Raw genomic sequence first — 18,211 nt, 5'->3', positions numbered from 1 at the left:
TGGAAACTGATCAAGGAGATTCAACCTAGAAATAAGGAGAAATATTCTGACAGTGAGAACAATCAACCAATGAAACAGCTTGCCTTCAGAAGTTGTGGGTGCTTCATAACTGGAGGTTTACAAGAAGAGACTGGACAGCCACTTGTCAGAAATGGTATGTTTCCTGCTTGAGCAGGGTTTTGGACTAGATGGACCAAACTCCAACCCTGTTACTCTGTTTTCTATTCAAAAAGGAAATAGTGAAACTCTATCTCTCAGGGCTGAGACATCTTTTACATACTCTCTCCTGTCTCCCAAGATCATTCCTACCTTATTATACTAGTGACAAGGTTTAGCTATTTTTAAGAAATAGAGCCTGGCCTTTTAAGCCATACCTAGAGTAATCATATTTTCTTGGAAAAAAAATTAAAGACAAATCTGAAAGGGGGCAAATCTTTTAAGGAATTCATAAGGATTTTTTTAAAAAAAATGCTTATATCAATAATTTTGCTTTACAAAAGAAAAGAGTAAAAGTAAGAAAATAATTAAATTAAATCTAAAGGACAACTTTCTGAAATTATGAGCTATTCTTCTTAATACAAGTGGTATAATCACTTCTATTCTTGCCCCACACTGGGCACAGTAAAACAACCCATGTTGGTTTAAAACAAAAATACTATATGTCAATTTCTGGCCACTATTAACAAAAGTACATTATATTTTTAATGATAGTATATGCAAGCCTGTTTTCTCTTTGGTTTGGTGTAAAGGCTCTCTGAACATAGACGCGAAAGTGGGACCACTGCTGAGTCACACACGAGGGCAGCCTTCCTGGCCGCTATTTCCCTGCTTCGCACGTCGCTCTTCCGCCCTCAAGCGGCCATGGCATCCCCCTTCCTAAACTCAGGTAGGCGGGAAGAAGCGCGCAACTCCGCCTCGTTTCCCCTGCTTCAGCGCTTGGGCCCTATCCGCGAGCGAATGAGATGCTGGGAGGAGCAGGAGGGACGGAGCTCGGCTCGGGTTCCCTCTTTTTCTCCGGCCGGCGACCTGCAGTCTGGGTAGTTGTGGTGTGGCAGCCTGCTCACAAGGTTGCCTGAGGAGAAGAGCAGTGACAGCGGTCCTTGCGTGGTCTCTGCTCTTCCCGGAGCACTCCTCAGCGGAGTTCTCGGCCTTCCGCTCTGTTCTCCTGGAAGAGGCTGTTAAGAATTAAGGTAAGAGGAGAGGCAGAAATGTGGTGGTCGGGCCTGGCGAGCGGAGCGAAGGGCGAGGCGCTGGCTATTTGGCAAGGTAAAAAAGTGACGAGGCGCGTATGGTACGGTCTTTTAGAGTAGGGTGGAAAGAAAAACGCCGCGTGGAGTACAAAGGGCTGAAATCTTGTTTGAGACGCATTTGTGACAGCAAGGATATTGAAATGGAAGCAATCGTTCTAATTTCAGCGGGGCCGCTTCAGTCTGAGTATTCCGGGAGTGTTTTGTTACAATTCTATCGTCCCAACCAATGGCGAATGTTTTATTTTGTTACTGTCAAGGGAATATTTGGGGTCCCAATTTGAGCGGGAGTTGCGCAACAACAAATCAGAATGAAATCTCGACACGCTCTTTGGAAGGGAAAAGGTTTATTCGAGAGCGTAAAGTCACCCCCCCCACCCCCCCCCAAGGTAAGCTACAAATGGGGATATAGAGACCAGGTACTTTTATAGGGAAAGTGGTTTTTGGAAAGACGTGTAGGGTGAATGTGTAACCCCAGTGGGGAAAGGATTTTAATTAACTTTTCTCATATTTGCAGACTTCTTTTTTCTGACTGTATGGGCAACTCATTTGTGCATTCAAGGAAGAATGTGTAAAGGATTTACCTGTTTGCTCTTATTTGTGCAAGTTAATTAGTTTAGTCTGGTCATTAATTACGAGAGGAAGAAGTGGATTAGTGATCTTTGTAACATGATGTTCTAGTCTCTTTCTCTGCCCCCCCCCTCTCTCTCTCCTTCCCTCCCCTCCTCCTCTCCAGTCAATTTTACTTTCCTATAGGACAGACCTAAACATAAATTGGGTTCAAGATTGCTGAATTCAAATGTTGCTCTTTTTTTCTTGCAGTAGCCTTTCATCTTTGAATAACCGGAATGGGCCTAATTGTGCCATAAATTCTATATTTCCCGACCAGTTTGGTCAGGACGTGCCAACTAAATGGTAAACATTGTAGCTTAATATATCTAAATCTGCTCTGATTGATGTGTTTGGGTTCATCTACCTATTAAGCCTGATGTTATTAATTATCACGGTGGCTATATTAATGTGAGATTAAGGGTGGGAATTGTTTTGTGTACAATGCTTGCAGAGCAAGAGGATCCAAATGATCATATTTTACTACACCTTATCCCCTCACAGCTTCATGCAGGAAGCAAAGGAGTTAATCTGTCAGCAGTTGCAATGAGGGATATGTTAAGTTTGTACTAAAAACATTAAGGAATTAAACATGCAGAAAAATATTGCAAACTTTCCTTCCAGGGTGGGAATATCCCACATTGAAAGACATTTTTTAAAGTTCACTCATATAGAAGATGAGAGAAAGGGATTTTTTCAGAACCAGGAACAGACACAAATTATTCTATACTTGCAGTGGATATTTGCCAAGCTGAAATGAAAAAAATGCTTCCTGGAGTGATAGCGATAGAAAAAAAATAGCTGTATTATGCTTCCATTACATTCCATACAAGATGCTACACCTGGAATGACATGAACAAAGAATCCTTATAAGTTTCAATAAAAGAAATATCCTTAAATGTTTTATATCTGGTTTAGGTGACAAATGTTTCTGTACAATTATTTGAACATTATGTTAAATGCGGAAGTATAAATATATGCAGTTGATTTATGTCTCCCTGTTGCTGTTCTCTTTATCTATAGGAGACAAAAGCTATATATACTTTTAAAATCCATTAGTGCCTTTGTAATGAAATACCTCTAAAATGTTTTAAATCTATTTTGCATTCAGGGTTCATCTCTTTCCCAATAAGATTATAAACTTATAGGAATTTTCTCTTGCATGCATTCACACATGCACACACACAAACATTGTATCCTTTGTTTCAGAGTATAGATTTTGTTTATATTGCATTTGTTTGGAAAAGGGCAACCCAGCCCATCCTTTCTCCCTTGCGGTCGCTAAGGAGATATAGACCTGATTAATGATTATTCAGTTTCATTGCTGAATGTATTTTTCCTGTGTTCATTTATGTGTAACTTAAAATTAAAAAATGGTCCCTCTCTTCCCTCAGGAAATGGCATCTCCAAAATCCTTAGTGAATATTCTGACCTTCACTTTTGGATCTGCAATTGGTTTTTTCCTATGTTACTTACTGTTTAACTTAAGATTAGACGAACAAATCAAGGTTGAGCCTCACATTCTTCATAATGATCCTCATGGCCATCATTCAGATAATGATGAAAACAATAATCTGAAAGGACAAATGAATTTCAATGCTGACACTGGGCAACATAAAGGTATTTATATATTCTATCTGGAGCAGTTTTTTTATTTTTTCTATATAATAACTACCATGTTTACTTGAAAATTGTAAATAAAATTTTAAAAAGATTGTTTATGGTCATATTTTAAATGCTCCACTCTCAAGAAAAGAGCTGATCTAAGTGGTCAGTTAAGGAGCACCCATTCAGCAACTGTTTGAGGTTGCGATGTCATTGAATGAGTGGTACATATGACTGGTCTTTGAAGTTCTAGTTGTTGCATTGCCACTGTAGTCACATGATTGTGATGGTTTCCAGTGTCGCACAATCACAAGATCACCATTTGTGAGCTCCCTTGCCAGCTCCCAGAACCAAAATCAATGGGGAAACTGGCAGGAAAGGTTACTCCTGCCAGTGGTTTCCACTGATGTCTACAAGTTACTCCTGTAAGTGGTTTCCACTGATGTCTTCTGAAAAATATACTACAGGCATGTCAAACTCACGATATCACGTGACATCGCGCAACATATCGGGCCAGTTTTGCCATTGCCGGCAATGGGGTGGGCGCGGCTTCCACGTGATACATCCGGCCCATGGGCCGGCAGTTTGACACCTCTGTACTACAGGATCTCATATTCTGTAGTGCATACCCACCTTCAGGCCCCCTTCCTTCAGTCCATAGTTCAGACATACCTGCTTGTTCTTGTGCAATGCTGCAGCACCCCTCCCCATCTGGTCAAACTTATGCTGAACTGCACTAACCTGTTTCCCACTTCGCTGTACTCCTGTGGTGCCATACCACTCCATCCCTTGCCTCTCAGAATTGTTTATATTACTGAGTTTTGTGAAGGTTAAATTTAATAACATATCTCTTCATACCTTCCACAGATGAAAATAAAAATGTTGCTGAAGACTTGTACCAGAAGGTAAGAATACTTTGTTGGGTGATGACAGGTCCCCAAAATCTGGAAACAAAAGCCAAACATGTCAAAGCTACTTGGGCCCAGCATTGCAACAAAATCTTATTCATGAGCTCTGAGGAAAACAAGAACTTTCCAACAGTGGGATTAGAAACCAAAGAAGGCAGGGATCATTTATACTGGAAAACTATTAAAGCTTTCCAGTATGTACATGAACATTATTTTGATGAAGCAGATTGGTTCATGAAGGCAGATGATGACACCTATGTTGCACTGGATAACTTGAGATGGCTCCTTTCAAAATACAATCCTGAAAAACCCATTTATTTTGGGCGAAGATTTAAGCCTTTTGTAAAACAGGGCTATATGAGTGGTGGGGCAGGATATGTGCTTAGCAAAGAAGCTCTGAAAAGATTTGTGGATGCCTTCAAAAATAACAAATGTACTCATAGCTCTTCCATTGAAGACTTAGCATTAGGCAAGTGTATGGAGAGCATTAATGTTGAAGCTGGAGATTCTCGGGATACAAGCGGCAAGGAAACCTTCCATCCATTTGTGCCAGAACATCATTTAATCAAAGGATATCTTCCCAAAAATTTTTGGTACTGGAATTACAACTATTACCCTGCTGTAGAGGTATGTTTTATTATGGGGGGTTGTTATAAAAATTAAAATGACATTAAAAATCTTTTAAGTTTGTTGAACTTCTGTAGTTGCTTTTTTGCATCAGATGCAGGATCCATATAGTCTTATGACATCTAGAATATTACCATGATTTCAGGCATAAATTTTACTATTTCACAACTGAGATGTTTTCAAAATGGGGAATATCTGAGCTTTATGCGTAGAAACTCAATAACATTAAATTTAATATTTCCTACTTTTAGAATATTCTGGGGAGAATCCATATATGGAAGAGATTTCAATTTCCCTGAAGTGAATCCACTCCACTGTTATGAAGTAGCTGTGTACAATTCATATTCAAAGACCAAATACAGAACAAATACTCTCAGAGCCATCATGATTGAAGTTAAAGTCATCTGATCTGCATTTAATTAACAGCTGTTTTTGCCTTTTGATTTTGTTTTTTCTTTTTCTTTTTGTAGGGCCCTGGTTGCTGTTCTGATCTAGCAGTTTCTTTTCACTATGTAGATGCTACTACTATGTATCATTTGGAATATTTGATTTATCATCTCCGTCCTTATGGTTATCAGTTCAGATATAATCCTGATCTCCCAGAAAAACAAAATTTAAGTGAGGCCATAAAAGGTGGTATGAGCATCAAAGCTGAAGAAAATCCTCTGAAAGCTTCTAAATAAGGAGCCTTACTCAGCTAAAAATGGCAAAATGAGTTTCCTAAGTATATTTCCAAAGTGTTCTTTTGTATCCTTTTCTAATATGTGGTAGACTTTTTTCATATGCGAAGGGACTGCATGCAGTACCACTTTCAAAGCTTTGATATACTGACACATAGACTCAATCTTCAATTGAAACAAATACTTTTATTCCTATTCACACATGGACCTTCAGCATTGTTATCCTTTTTATTAGGATTTGAATGTATTCTTCCCATTATGTAACAAAAAAAAAATCACTTTCTTTGCTTTATTAAACCGGAAAATGATGAAGACATTTAACTTTGTATATGAAGAAAACACTTCATCCTATGAAGGCAGCTGAAAAAAGCAGCAGGATCAAAATTGGTTGAAAGAGTCCAAATTTAAATAAGATTTTGTTAACAGCTTGAACACTTTAACCTCATTTTTTGTATCACAGCTTAATTGTATATAGGGAATGAAATGGTAGCCGAAAGAGAAGTGTAAATGTCGTTAGTAGATATGTGTAAATAGAACGATTGTTGTCTAAACGAAACAAAATATTTCTTGACATTACTGTTTTTCATTTCTTTTGTTCTTTTGAGTTTCCTCTGAAAAGAGAACTCAGCAGGACATAAGTATTCATAGAAAATAGATAGAAATATACATGTCCAAATTTAATTCTACATATTAACAACTGTTCATATAGAATATTAAGTAATGTTCTTGATTTAGTATCTTTAGCTTCTCCTAGTTTGCTTTTAGAGTTACATAAATTTAATTAAGATTGACTAATATTTTGGTTAAAATTATTGACAATTGAACTTTTTTCGTTCTTGATATGTTTCTCAACATAACAGTCAGTTTGGAATTAGGGATATGTAAATGTTTTGAGCTTCAAATACACAATAATACATTGCTCCTGGATGCAATGGATGTGCCTTTGACCACTCAAACATTATATTGAACTTGAAATATTTTACACACCAATATTTACTCTGAACTCTGGGAGAATTTCTGCTATGAATGTATATATTTTTCTTTTCATCAAAGTAACAATTATTTGCATTTTACTAAAAACCTTAAATTTTGATTTATTATATCGGAAATTGGAGTTTTGCAACAGACTAAAGTTTCTAAATCGAGACCTGTCCAGCATAATTGGTCCCAACAGTTCAAATTTAAATTTATTAGAACTTTAACCATTTTAAACATCACTATTTACTATGAATTGTGGCAGAATTTGTTTTTCTACTATGAATATATACTTTGTTTCTTTTTTTCCTAATGATACTCAGAATTATTTGCATTTTTTTCTCAAAAGAACCCCTTCAATTCATTTGATTGGAAATTGATATTTTGCAACAAAATTAACTTTCTAAATTAAAGAGACCCTTTGTTCCATTAAGTCAGCTGACAAAACCCCTGCATCTTAATTGGTTCCAACAGTTCAAATTTAAATACAATTTTTTTAAAATGCTTCAAAACTTTGGTCCGTTTTTTTCTCTCCCATCTTGGATGCTTTAGAAATGGGTGTGTGAACCAGAGGTGTAAATATAATTCCTTTAGTTCTGTAAATATATTTTCATTCTTGAAATGACTGTTTTCTAAGCCATATAAAATTTTATTTCTTCAGATTACTGTTTTCGTGTTTTTCATGGTTCTTCTGGAATTCATGGTTCAGAGGAACCAAGATGTTCTCATAGGAAGCTTCCCCTGGAAATCAGAATCCAGAGGACATAAGAAGCATTCATAGGTATTAAGTAGAAATATACATGTCCAGGTTTAATTCTATATATTGAGAACTGGACTTCCTTATATTAGAATGTTAAGTTACGTCTCTGATTTTATTTCTTTTAGCTGTTTTTAGTTTAAATTTTGGGTTAGATGCTTAGTTAATCCTCACTAACATTTTATTACAACTTTTGACAATTTTACACTATTTAGTATGAATTATAGCAGAATTTATTTTTCTAGTATGAATTTGTATTTTCTTCTTTTTTTTCTTCATTTTACTCAGAATTAGTTACAGTTTTATTGTAAAAAGACACCTTCAGTTCATTTGATTTATTTTATTGGAAATTGGTATTTTGCAACAAAATTAATGTTCTCAATCAAAAAGATCCTTTATTCCATGAAGTCAGCTGACAAAACCCCCAGCATCTTAATTGGTTCCAACAGTTCAAATTTAAATAACGATTTTCTTCAATGCTTCAACACTTTGGTCTGCTTTTTTGTCTCCCATCTTGGATGCTTTTCAAATGGGTTTCCGAAATGGAGCTGTAAGTATAATTCCTGTAGTTCTGTAAATATATTTCCATTCTTGAAATGATTGTTGTCTAGGCCATATAAAATTTCATTTCCTCAAATTGTTGTTTTGGTGCTTTTCATGGTTCCTCTGGAATTCATGTTCCAGAGCACCTAAGAAGTTCTCATAGGAAGCTTCCCCTGGAAATCAGAATCCAGAGGACGTAAGAAGTATTCATAGGAATTAGGTAGAAATAGACATATCCAGGTTTAATTCTATATATTGAGAACTGGACTTGTTTATATTAGAATTTAAGTCATCTTTCTGCTTTTATTTCTTTTAGCTGTTTTTAGTTTTAATTTTGGGGTAGATGCTTTTTAGTTAATCCTCACTAACATTTTATTAAAACTTTTAACAATTTTACACATCACTATTTACTATGAATTATAGCAGAATTTCTTTTTCTAGTATGAATTTGTATTTTCTTCTTGTTTTGCTCATTTTACTCAGAATTAATTACAGTTTTTTTGTAAAAAGACCCCTTCACTTCATTTGATTTATTTTATTGGAAATTGGTATTTTTCAACAATATTAACTTTCTCAATCTAAAAGACCCTTTATGAAGTTAGCTGACAAAACCCCCCACATCTTAATTGGTTCCAGCAGTTCAAATTTAAATATGATTTTTTTCAATGCTTCAACACGTTGGTCTGCTTTTTTGTTTCCCATCTTGGATGCTTTTGAAATGGGTTTCCGAAATGGAGCTGTAAATATAATTCCTGTAGTTCTGTAAATATATTTCAATTCTTGAAATAATTGTTGTCTAGGACAGTGGTTCTTAACCTTTTTGAACGAATCGCCTCCTTGAGCCAATGAGGAAATTGTCATCGCCCCCCTCTCCCAACACAACCTCTCAATCACAACATAGGAAATAATTCTTCAATTTATGCAAACACTTTTTTTGTTTTTTTCTTTAAAATTGTCATCAGGACATATCGATGCAAATAATTTATTTCCAGTCTTTTCCCCATATCTCCCATATTCTGGCCAATGATGCGCCACTGTATGGGTAGAGGCTGCTGCACAACGTGCATGAAGATAAGCGATGCGTCTTCACATATGTACGGCATTTTGTACTGAAACTAGCTGGAAGAACATTTGAAAACACAATTCAATCCACTAATAGTGAGCGATCTGATGTTTTTGTACGATAGATATACAGCGATTCACTGTACGAAAAAGTCTCAAAAGTGTCCCCAAACCTTCTTGCTCCATCGCCCCCATATCACCCCCTTTTCGTTCCTTCGCCCCCGCATCGCCCCTTTTCGTTCCATCGCCCCCCTGAAAAATGAAATTGCCCCCTGGGGGGCAATATCACCCTGGTTAAGAACCACTGGTCTAGGCCATATAAAATTTTATTTCCTCAAATTGGTGTTTTGGTGCTTTTCATGGAAAATTCATGTTCCAGAGGACCTAAGAAGTTCTCATAGAAAGCTTCCCCTGGAAATCAGAATCCAGAGGACATAAGAAGTATTCATAGGTATTAGGTAGAAATAGATATCTCCAGGTTTAATTCTATATATTCAGAACTGGACTTGTTTATATTTTCTTCTTGTTTTGCCCATTTTACTCAGAATTAATTACAGTTTTTTTCTAAAAAGACCCCTTCACTTCATTCGATTTATTTTATGGGAAATTGGTATTTTTCAACAAAATTAACTTTCTCAATCTAAAAGACCCTTTATTCCATGACATCAGCTGACATAACCCCCCGCATCATAGTTGGTTCCAACAGTTCAAATTTAAATATGATTTTTTTCAGTGCTTCAACACGTTGGTCTGCTTAGCTGTTTTTAGTTTTAATTTTGGGTTAGATGCTTTTTAGTTAATACTAACATTTTATTACAACTTTTGACAATTTTACATATGACTATTTACTATGAATTATAGCAGAGTTTCTTTTTCTAGTATGAATTTGTACTTTCTTCTTGTTTTGGTCATTTTTCTCAAAATTATTTACAGTTTTTACTAAAAAGACCCCTTCAATTCATTTGATATATTTTATTGCAAATTGATATTTTGCAACAAAATTAAGGTTCTCAGTCAAAGAGACCCTTTATTCCATGAAGTCAGCTGACAAAACCCCCATCATTTTAATTGGTTCCAACAGTTCAAATTTAAATATGATTTTTTTCAATGCTTCAACACTTTGGTCTGCTTTTTTGCCCCCCATCTTGGATGCTTTTGAAATGGGTGTCTGAAGCGGAGCTGTAAATATAATTCCTGTATTTCTGTAAATATATTTCAATTCTTGAAATGATTGTTGTCTAGGCCATGTAAAATTTTGTTTCTTCAGATTACTGTTTTGGTGATTTTCATGGTTCCTCTGGAATTCATGTTCCAGAGGACCTAAGAAGTTCTCATAGGAAGCTTCCCCTGGAAATCAGAATCCAGAGGACATAAGAAGTATTCATAGGAATTAGGTAGAAACAGACATGTCCAGGTTTAATTCTATATATTGAGAACTGGACTTGTTTATATTAGAATGTTAAGTCATGTTTCTAATTTTATTTCTTTTAGCTGTTTTTAGTTTTAATTTCAGGTTAGACCCTTTTTAGTTAATCCTCACTAACATTTTATTACAACTTTTTACAATTTTACACTATTTCGTATGCATAATAGCAGAATTTCTTTTTCTAGTATGAATTTGTATTTTCTTCTTGTTTTGCTCATTTTACTCAGAATTAGTTAGTTTTTTTGTAAAAAGACCCCTTCACTTCATTTGATTTATTTTATTGGAAATTGGTATTTTTCAACAATATTAACATTCTCAATCTAAAAGACCCTTTATACCATGAAGTCAGCTGACAAAACCTCCAGCATTTTAATTGGTTCCAACAGTTCAAATTTAAATATGATTTTTTTCAATGCTTCAACACTTTGGTCTGCTTTTTTGTCTCCCATTTTGGATGCTTTTCAAATGGGTTTCCGAAATGGAGCTGTAAGTATAATTCCTGTAGTTCTGTAAATATATTTCCATTCTTGAAATGATTGTTGTCTAGGCCATATAAAATTTTATTTCCTCAAATTGGTGTTTTGGTGCTTTTCATGGTTCCTCTGGAATTCATGTTCCAGAGCACCTAAGAAGTTCTCATAGGAGGCTTCCCCTGGAAATCAGAATCCAGAGGACGTAAGAAGTATTCATAGGAATTAGGTAGAAATAGACATATCCAGGTTTAATTCTATATATTGAGAACTGGACTTGTTTATATTAGAATGTTAAGTCATCTTTCTGATTTTATTTCTTTTAGCTGTTTTTAGTTTTAATTTTGGGGTAGATGCTTTTTAGTTAATCCTCACTAACATTTTATTAAAACTTTTAACAATTTTACACATCACTATTTACTATGAATTATAGCAGAATTTCTTTTTCTAGTATGAATTTGTATTTTCTTCTTGTTTTGCTCATTTTACTCAGAATTAATTACAGTTTTTTTGTAAAAAGACCCCTTCACTTCATTTGATTTATTTTATTGGAAATTGGTATTTTTCAACAATATTAACTTTCTCAATCTAAAAGACCCTTTATGAAGTTAGCTGACAAAACCCCCCACATCTTAATTGGTTCCAGCAGTTCAAATTTAAATATGATTTTTTTCAATGCTTCAACACGTTGGTCTGCTTTTTTGTTTCCCATCTTGGATGCTTTTGAAATGGGTTTCCGAAATGGAGCTGTAAATATAATTCCTGTAGTTCTGTAAATATATTTCAATTCTTGAAATAATTGTTGTCTAGGACAGTGGTTCTTAACCTTTTTGAACGAATCGCCTCCTTGAGCCAATGAGGAAATTGTCATCGCCCCCCTCCCCCAACACAACCTCTCAATCACAACATAGGAAATAATTCTTCAATTTATGCAAACACTTTTTTTGTTTTTTTCTTTAAAATTGTCATCAGGACATATCGATGCAAATAATTTATTTCCAGTCTTTTCCCCATATCCCATATTCTGGCCAATGATGCGCCACTGTATGGGTAGAGGCTGCTGCACAACGTGCATGAAGATAAGCGATGCGTCTTCACATATGTACGGCATTTTGTACTGAAACTAGCTGGAAGAACATTTGAAAACACAATTCAATCCACTAATAGTGAGCGATCTGATGTTTTTGTACGATAGATATACAGCGATTCACTGTACGAAAAAGTCTCAAAAGTGTCCCCAAACCTTCTTGCTCCATCGCCCCCATATCACCCCCTTTTCGTTCCTTCGCCCCCGCATCGCCCCTTTTCGTTCCATCGCCCCCCTGAAAAATGAAATTGCCCCCTGGGGGGCAATATCACCCTGGTTAAGAACCACTGGTCTAGGCCATATAAAATTTTATTTCCTCAAATTGGTGTTTTGGTGCTTTTCATGGAAAATTCATGTTCCAGAGGACCTAAGAAGTTCTCATAGAAAGCTTCCCCTGGAAATCAGAATCCAGAGGACATAAGAAGTATTCATAGGTATTAGGTAGAAATAGATATCTCCAGGTTTAATTCTATATATTCAGAACTGGACTTGTTTATATTTTCTTCTTGTTTTGCCCATTTTACTCAGAATTAATTACAGTTTTTTTCTAAAAAGACCCCTTCACTTCATTCGATTTATTTTATGGGAAATTGGTATTTTTTAACAAAATTAACTTTCTCAATCTAAAAGACCCTTTATTCCATGACATCAACTGACATAACCCCCCGCATCATAGTTGGTTCCAACAGTTCAAATTTAAATATTATTTTTTTCAGTGCTTCAACACGTTGGTCTGCTTAGCTGTTTTTAGTTTTAATTTTGGGTTAGATGCTTTTTAGTTAATACTAACATTTTATTACAACTTTTGACAATTTTACATATGACTATTTACTATGAATTATAGCAGAGTTTCTTTTTCTAGTATGAATTTGTACTTTCTTCTTGTTTTGGTCATTTTTCTCAAAATTATTTACAGTTTTTACTAAAAAGACCCCTTCAATTCATTTGATATATTTTATTGCAAATTGATATTTTGCAACAAAATTAAGGTTCTCAGTCAAAGAGACCCTTTATTCCATGAAGTCAGCTGACAAAACCCCCATCATTTTAATTGGTTCCAACAGTTCAAATCTAAATATGATTTTTTTCAATGCTTCAACACTTTGGTCTGCTTTTTTGCCCCCCATCTTGGATGCTTTTGAAATGGGTGTCTGAAGCGGAGCTGTAAATATAATTCCTGTATTTCTGTAAATATATTTCAATTCTTGAAATGATTGTTGTCTAGGCCATGTAAAATTTTGTTTCTTCAGATTACTGTTTTGGTGATTTTCATGGTTCCTCTGGAATTCATGTTCCAGAGGACCTAAGAAGTTCTCATAGGAAGCTTCCCCTGGAAATCAGAATCCAGAGGACATAAGAAGTATTCATAGGAATTAGGTAGAAACAGACATGTCCAGGTTTAATTCTATATATTGAGAACTGGACTTGTTTATATTAGAATGTTAAGTCATGTTTCTAATTTTATTTCTTTTAGCTGTTTTTAGTTTTAATTTCAGGTTAGACCCTTTTTAGTTAATCCTCACTAACATTTTATTACAACTTTTTACAATTTTACACTATTTCGTATGCATAATAGCAGAATTTCTTTTTCTAGTATGAATTTGTATTTTCTTCTTGTTTTGCTCATTTTACTCAGAATTAGTTAGTTTTTTTGTAAAAAGACCCCTTCACTTCATTTGATTTATTTTATTGGAAATTGGTATTTTTCAACAATATTAACATTCTCAATCTAAAAGACCCTTTATACCATGAAGTCAGCTGACAAAACCTCCAGCATTTTAATTGGTTCCAACAGTTCAAATTTAAATATGATTTTTTTCAATGCTTCAACACTTTGGTCTGCTTTTTTGTCTCCCATTTGGATGCTTTTCAAATGGGTTTCCGAAATGGAGCTGTAAGTATAATTCCTGTAGTTCTGTAAATATATTTCCATTCTTGAAATGATTGTTGTCTAGGCCATATAAAATTTTATTTCCTCAAATTGGTGTTTTGGTGCTTTTCATGGTTCCTCTGGAATTCATGTTCCAGAGCACCTAAGAAGTTCTCATAGGAGGCTTCCCCTGGAAATCAGAATCCAGAGGACGTAAGAAGTATTCATAGGAATTAGGTAGAAATAGACATATCCAGGTTTAATTCTATATATTGAGAACTGGACTTGTTTATATTAGAATGTTAAGTCATCTTTCTGATTTTATTTCTTTTAGCTGTTTTTAGTTTTAATTTTGGGGTAGATGCTTTTTAGTTAATCCTCACTAACATTTTATTAAAACTTTTAACAATTTTACACATCACTATTTACTATGAATTATAGCAGAATTTCTTTTTCTAGTATGAATTTGTATTTTCTTCTTGTTTTGCTCATTTTACTCAGAATTAATTACAGTTTTTTTGTAAAAAGACCCCTTCACTTCATTTGATTTATTTTATTGGAAATTGGTATTTTTCAACAATATTAACTTTCTCAATCTAAAAGACCCTTTATGAAGTTAGCTGACAAAACCCCCCACATCTTAATTGGTTCCAGCAGTTCAAATTTAAATATGATTTTTTTCAATGCTTCAACACGTTGGTCTGCTTTTTTGTTTCCCATCTTGGATGCTTTTGAAATGGGTTTCCGAAATGGAGCTGTAAATATAATTCCTGTAGTTCTGTAAATATATTTCAATTCTTGAAATAATTGTTGTCTAGGACAGTGGTTCTTAACCTTTTTGAACGAATCGCCTCCTTGAGCCAATGAGGAAATTGTCATCGCCCCCCTCCCCCAACACAACCTCTCAATCACAACATAGGAAATAATTCTTCAATTTATGCAAACACTTTTTTTGTTTTTTTCTTTAAAATTGTCATCAGGACATATCGATGCAAATAATTTATTTCCAGTCTTTTCCCCATATCTCCCATATTCTGGCCAATGATGCGCCACTGTATGGGTAGAGGCTGCTGCACAACGTGCATGAAGATAAGCGATGCGTCTTCACATATGTACGGCATTTTGTACTGAAACTAGCTGGAAGAACATTTGAAAACACAATTCAATCCACTAATAGTGAGCGATCTGATGTTTTTGTACGATAGATATACAGCGATTCACTGTACGAAAAAGTCTCAAAAGTGTCCCCAAACCTTCTTGCTCCATCGCCCCCATATCACCCCCTTTTCGTTCCTTCGCCCCCGCATCGCCCCTTTTCGTTCCATCGCCCCCCTGAAAAATGAAATTGCCCCCTGGGGGGCAATATCACCCTGGTTAAGAACCACTGGTCTAGGCCATATAAAATTTTATTTCCTCAAATTGGTGTTTTGGTGCTTTTCATGGAAAATTCATGTTCCAGAGGACCTAAGAAGTTCTCATAGAAAGCTTCCCCTGGAAATCAGAATCCAGAGGACATAAGAAGTATTCATAGGTATTAGGTAGAAATAGATATCTCCAGGTTTAATTCTATATATTCAGAACTGGACTTGTTTATATTTTCTTCTTGTTTTGCCCATTTTACTCAGAATTAATTACAGTTTTTTTCTAAAAAGACCCCTTCACTTCATTCGATTTATTTTATGGGAAATTGGTATTTTTCAACAAAATTAACTTTCTCAATCTAAAAGACCCTTTATTCCATGACATCAGCTGACATAACCCCCCGCATCATAGTTGGTTCCAACAGTTCAAATTTAAATATGATTTTTTTCAGTGCTTCAACACGTTGGTCTGCTTAGCTGTTTTTAGTTTTAATTTTGGGTTAGATGCTTTTTAGTTAATACTAACATTTTATTACAACTTTTGACAATTTTACATATGACTATTTACTATGAATTATAGCAGAGTTTCTTTTTCTAGTATGAATTTGTACTTTCTTCTTGTTTTGGTCATTTTTCTCAAAATTATTTACAGTTTTTACTAAAAAGACCCCTTCAATTCATTTGATATATTTTATTGCAAATTGATATTTTGCAACAAAATTAAGGTTCTCAGTCAAAGAGACCCTTTATTCCATGAAGTCAGCTGACAAAACCCCCATCATTTTAATTGGTTCCAACAGTTCAAATTTAAATATGATTTTTTTCAATGCTTCAACACTTTGGTCTGCTTTTTTGCCCCCCATCTTGGATGCTTTTGAAATGGGTGTCTGAAGCGGAGCTGTAAATATAATTCCTGTATTTCTGTAAATATATTTCAATTCTTGAAATGATTGTTGTCTAGGCCATGTAAAATTTTGTTTCTTCAGATTACTGTTTTGGTGATTTTCATGGTTCCTCTGGAATTCATGTTCCAGAGGACCTAAGAAGTTCTCATAGGAAGCTTCCCCTGGAAATCAGAATCCAGAGGACATAAGAAGTATTCATAGGAATTAGGTAGAAACAGACATGTCCAGGTTTAATTCTATATATTGAGAACTGGACTTGTTTATATTAGAATGTTAAGTCATGTTTCTAATTTTATTTCTTTTAGCTGTTTTTAGTTTTAATTTCAGGTTAGACCCTTTTTAGTTAATCCTCACTAACATTTTATTACAACTTTTTACAATTTTACACTATTTCGTATGCATAATAGCAGAATTTCTTTTTCTAGTATGAATTTGTATTTTCTTCTTGTTTTGCTCATTTTACTCAGAATTAGTTAGTTTTTTTGTAAAAAGACCCCTTCACTTCATTTGATTTATATTATTGGAAATTGGTATTTTTCAACAATATTAACATTCTCAATCTAAAAGACCCTTTATACCATGAAGTCAGCTGACAAAACCTCCAGCATTTTAATTGGTTCCAACAGTTCAAATTTAAATATGATTTTTTTCAATGCTTCAACACTTTGGTCTGCTTTTTTGTCTCCCATCTTGGATGCTTTTCAAATGGGTTTCCGAAATGGAGCTGTAAGTATAATTCCTGTAGTTCTGTAAATATATTTCCATTCTTGAAATGATTGTTGTCTAGGCCATATAAAATTTTATTTCCTCAAATTGGTGTTTTGGTGCTTTTCATGGTTCCTCTGGAATTCATGTTCCAGAGCACCTAAGAAGTTCTCATAGGAGGCTTCCCCTGGAAATCAGAATCCAGAGGACGTAAGAAGTATTCATAGGAATTAGGTAGAAATAGACATATCCAGGTTTAATTCTATATATTGAGAACTGGACTTGTTTATATTAGAATGTTAAGTCATCTTTCTGATTTTATTTCTTTTAGCTGTTTTTAGTTTTAATTTTGGGGTAGATGCTTTTTAGTTAATCCTCACTAACATTTTATTAAAACTTTTAACAATTTTACACATCACTATTTACTATGAATTATAGCAGAATTTCTTTTTCTAGTATGAATTTGTATTTTCTTCTTGTTTTGGTCATTTTACTCAGAATTAATTACAGTTTTTTTGTAAAAAGACCCCTTCACTTCATTTGATTTATTTTATTGGAAATTGGTATTTTTCAACAATATTAACTTTCTCAATCTAAAAGACCCTTTATGAAGTTAGCTGACAAAACCCCCCACATCTTAATTGGTTCCAGCAGTTCAAATTTAAATATGATTTTTTTCAATGCTTCAACACGTTGGTCTGCTTTTTTGTTTCCATCTTGGATGCTTTTGAAATGGGTTTCCGAAATGGAGCTGTAAATATAATTCCTGTAGTTCTGTAAATATATTTCAATTCTTGAAATAATTGTTGTCTAGGACAGTGGTTCTTAACCTTTTTGAACGAATCGCCTCCTTGAGCCAATGAGGAAATTGTCATCGCCCCCCTCCCCCAACACAACCTCTCAATCACAACATAGGAAATAATTCTTCAATTTATGCAAACACTTTTTTTGTTTTTTTCTTTAAAATTGTCATCAGGACATATCGATGCAAATAATTTATTTCCAGTCTTTTCCCCATATCTCCCATATTCTGGCCAATGATGCGCCACTGTATGGGTAGAGGCTGCTGCACAACGTGCATGAAGATAAGCGATGCGTCTTCACATATGTACGGCATTTTGTACTGAACTAGCTGGAAGAACATTTGAAAACACAATTCAATCCACTAATAGTGAGCGATCTGATGTTTTTGTACGATAGATATACAGCGATTCACTGTACGAAAAAGTCTCAAAAGTGTCCCCAAACCTTCTTGCTCCATCGCCCCCATATCACCCCCTTTTCGTTCCTTCGCCCCCGCATCGCCCCCTTTCGTTCCATCGCCCCCCTGAAAAATGAAATTGCCCCCTGGGGGGCAATATCACCCTGGTTAAG

General features: G+C 34.8%; 1 protein-coding gene across 2 annotated transcripts; it reads left to right on the top strand.

Moving 5' to 3' along the window:
- Nucleotides 1–984: 984 nt before the first annotated feature.
- On the top strand, nt 985–7,313 carry C1GALT1 (core 1 synthase, glycoprotein-N-acetylgalactosamine 3-beta-galactosyltransferase 1). 2 transcript variants are annotated; one of them, XM_039341443.1, is made up of 5 exons: nt 985–1,190; nt 2,070–2,162; nt 3,251–3,476; nt 4,329–4,996; nt 5,248–5,459. In XM_039341443.1, the coding sequence occupies exons 2-5, from the start codon at nt 2,160–2,162 to the stop codon at nt 5,293–5,295; spliced, it is 945 nt and encodes a 314-aa protein (XP_039197377.1). In that variant the 5' UTR covers nt 985–1,190; nt 2,070–2,159; the 3' UTR covers nt 5,296–5,459. The 2 variants fall into 2 exon arrangements, with proteins under 2 accessions (XP_039197377.1, XP_039197376.1); XM_039341442.1 differs by lacking the exon at nt 5,248–5,459 and adding an exon at nt 5,467–7,313 and having other exon boundaries at nt 990–1,190.
- Nucleotides 7,314–18,211: the final 10,898 nt, after the last annotated feature.

This window comes from Crotalus tigris, unplaced genomic scaffold (assembly GCF_016545835.1).
Source record: "Crotalus tigris isolate CLP2741 ecotype Arizona unplaced genomic scaffold, ASM1654583v1 scf7180000017765.3138416, whole genome shotgun sequence".
Classification (NCBI taxonomy): Eukaryota; Metazoa; Chordata; class Lepidosauria; order Squamata; family Viperidae; genus Crotalus; species Crotalus tigris.
The sequence above is the reverse complement of the archived record's forward strand: the minus strand, read 5'-3'. Positions and strand labels throughout refer to the sequence as shown.

Bases quoted from the DNA above. Each gene is read 5' to 3' on its own strand.
- C1GALT1 (XM_039341442.1), top strand. The intron at 3,477-4,328 runs GTATTTATATAT...TACCTTCCACAG, and splicing joins TGACACTGGGCAACATAAAG to ATGAAAATAAAAATGTTGCT. The intron at 4,997-5,466 runs GTATGTTTTATT...TTCTTTTTGTAG, and splicing joins ACTATTACCCTGCTGTAGAG to GGCCCTGGTTGCTGTTCTGA.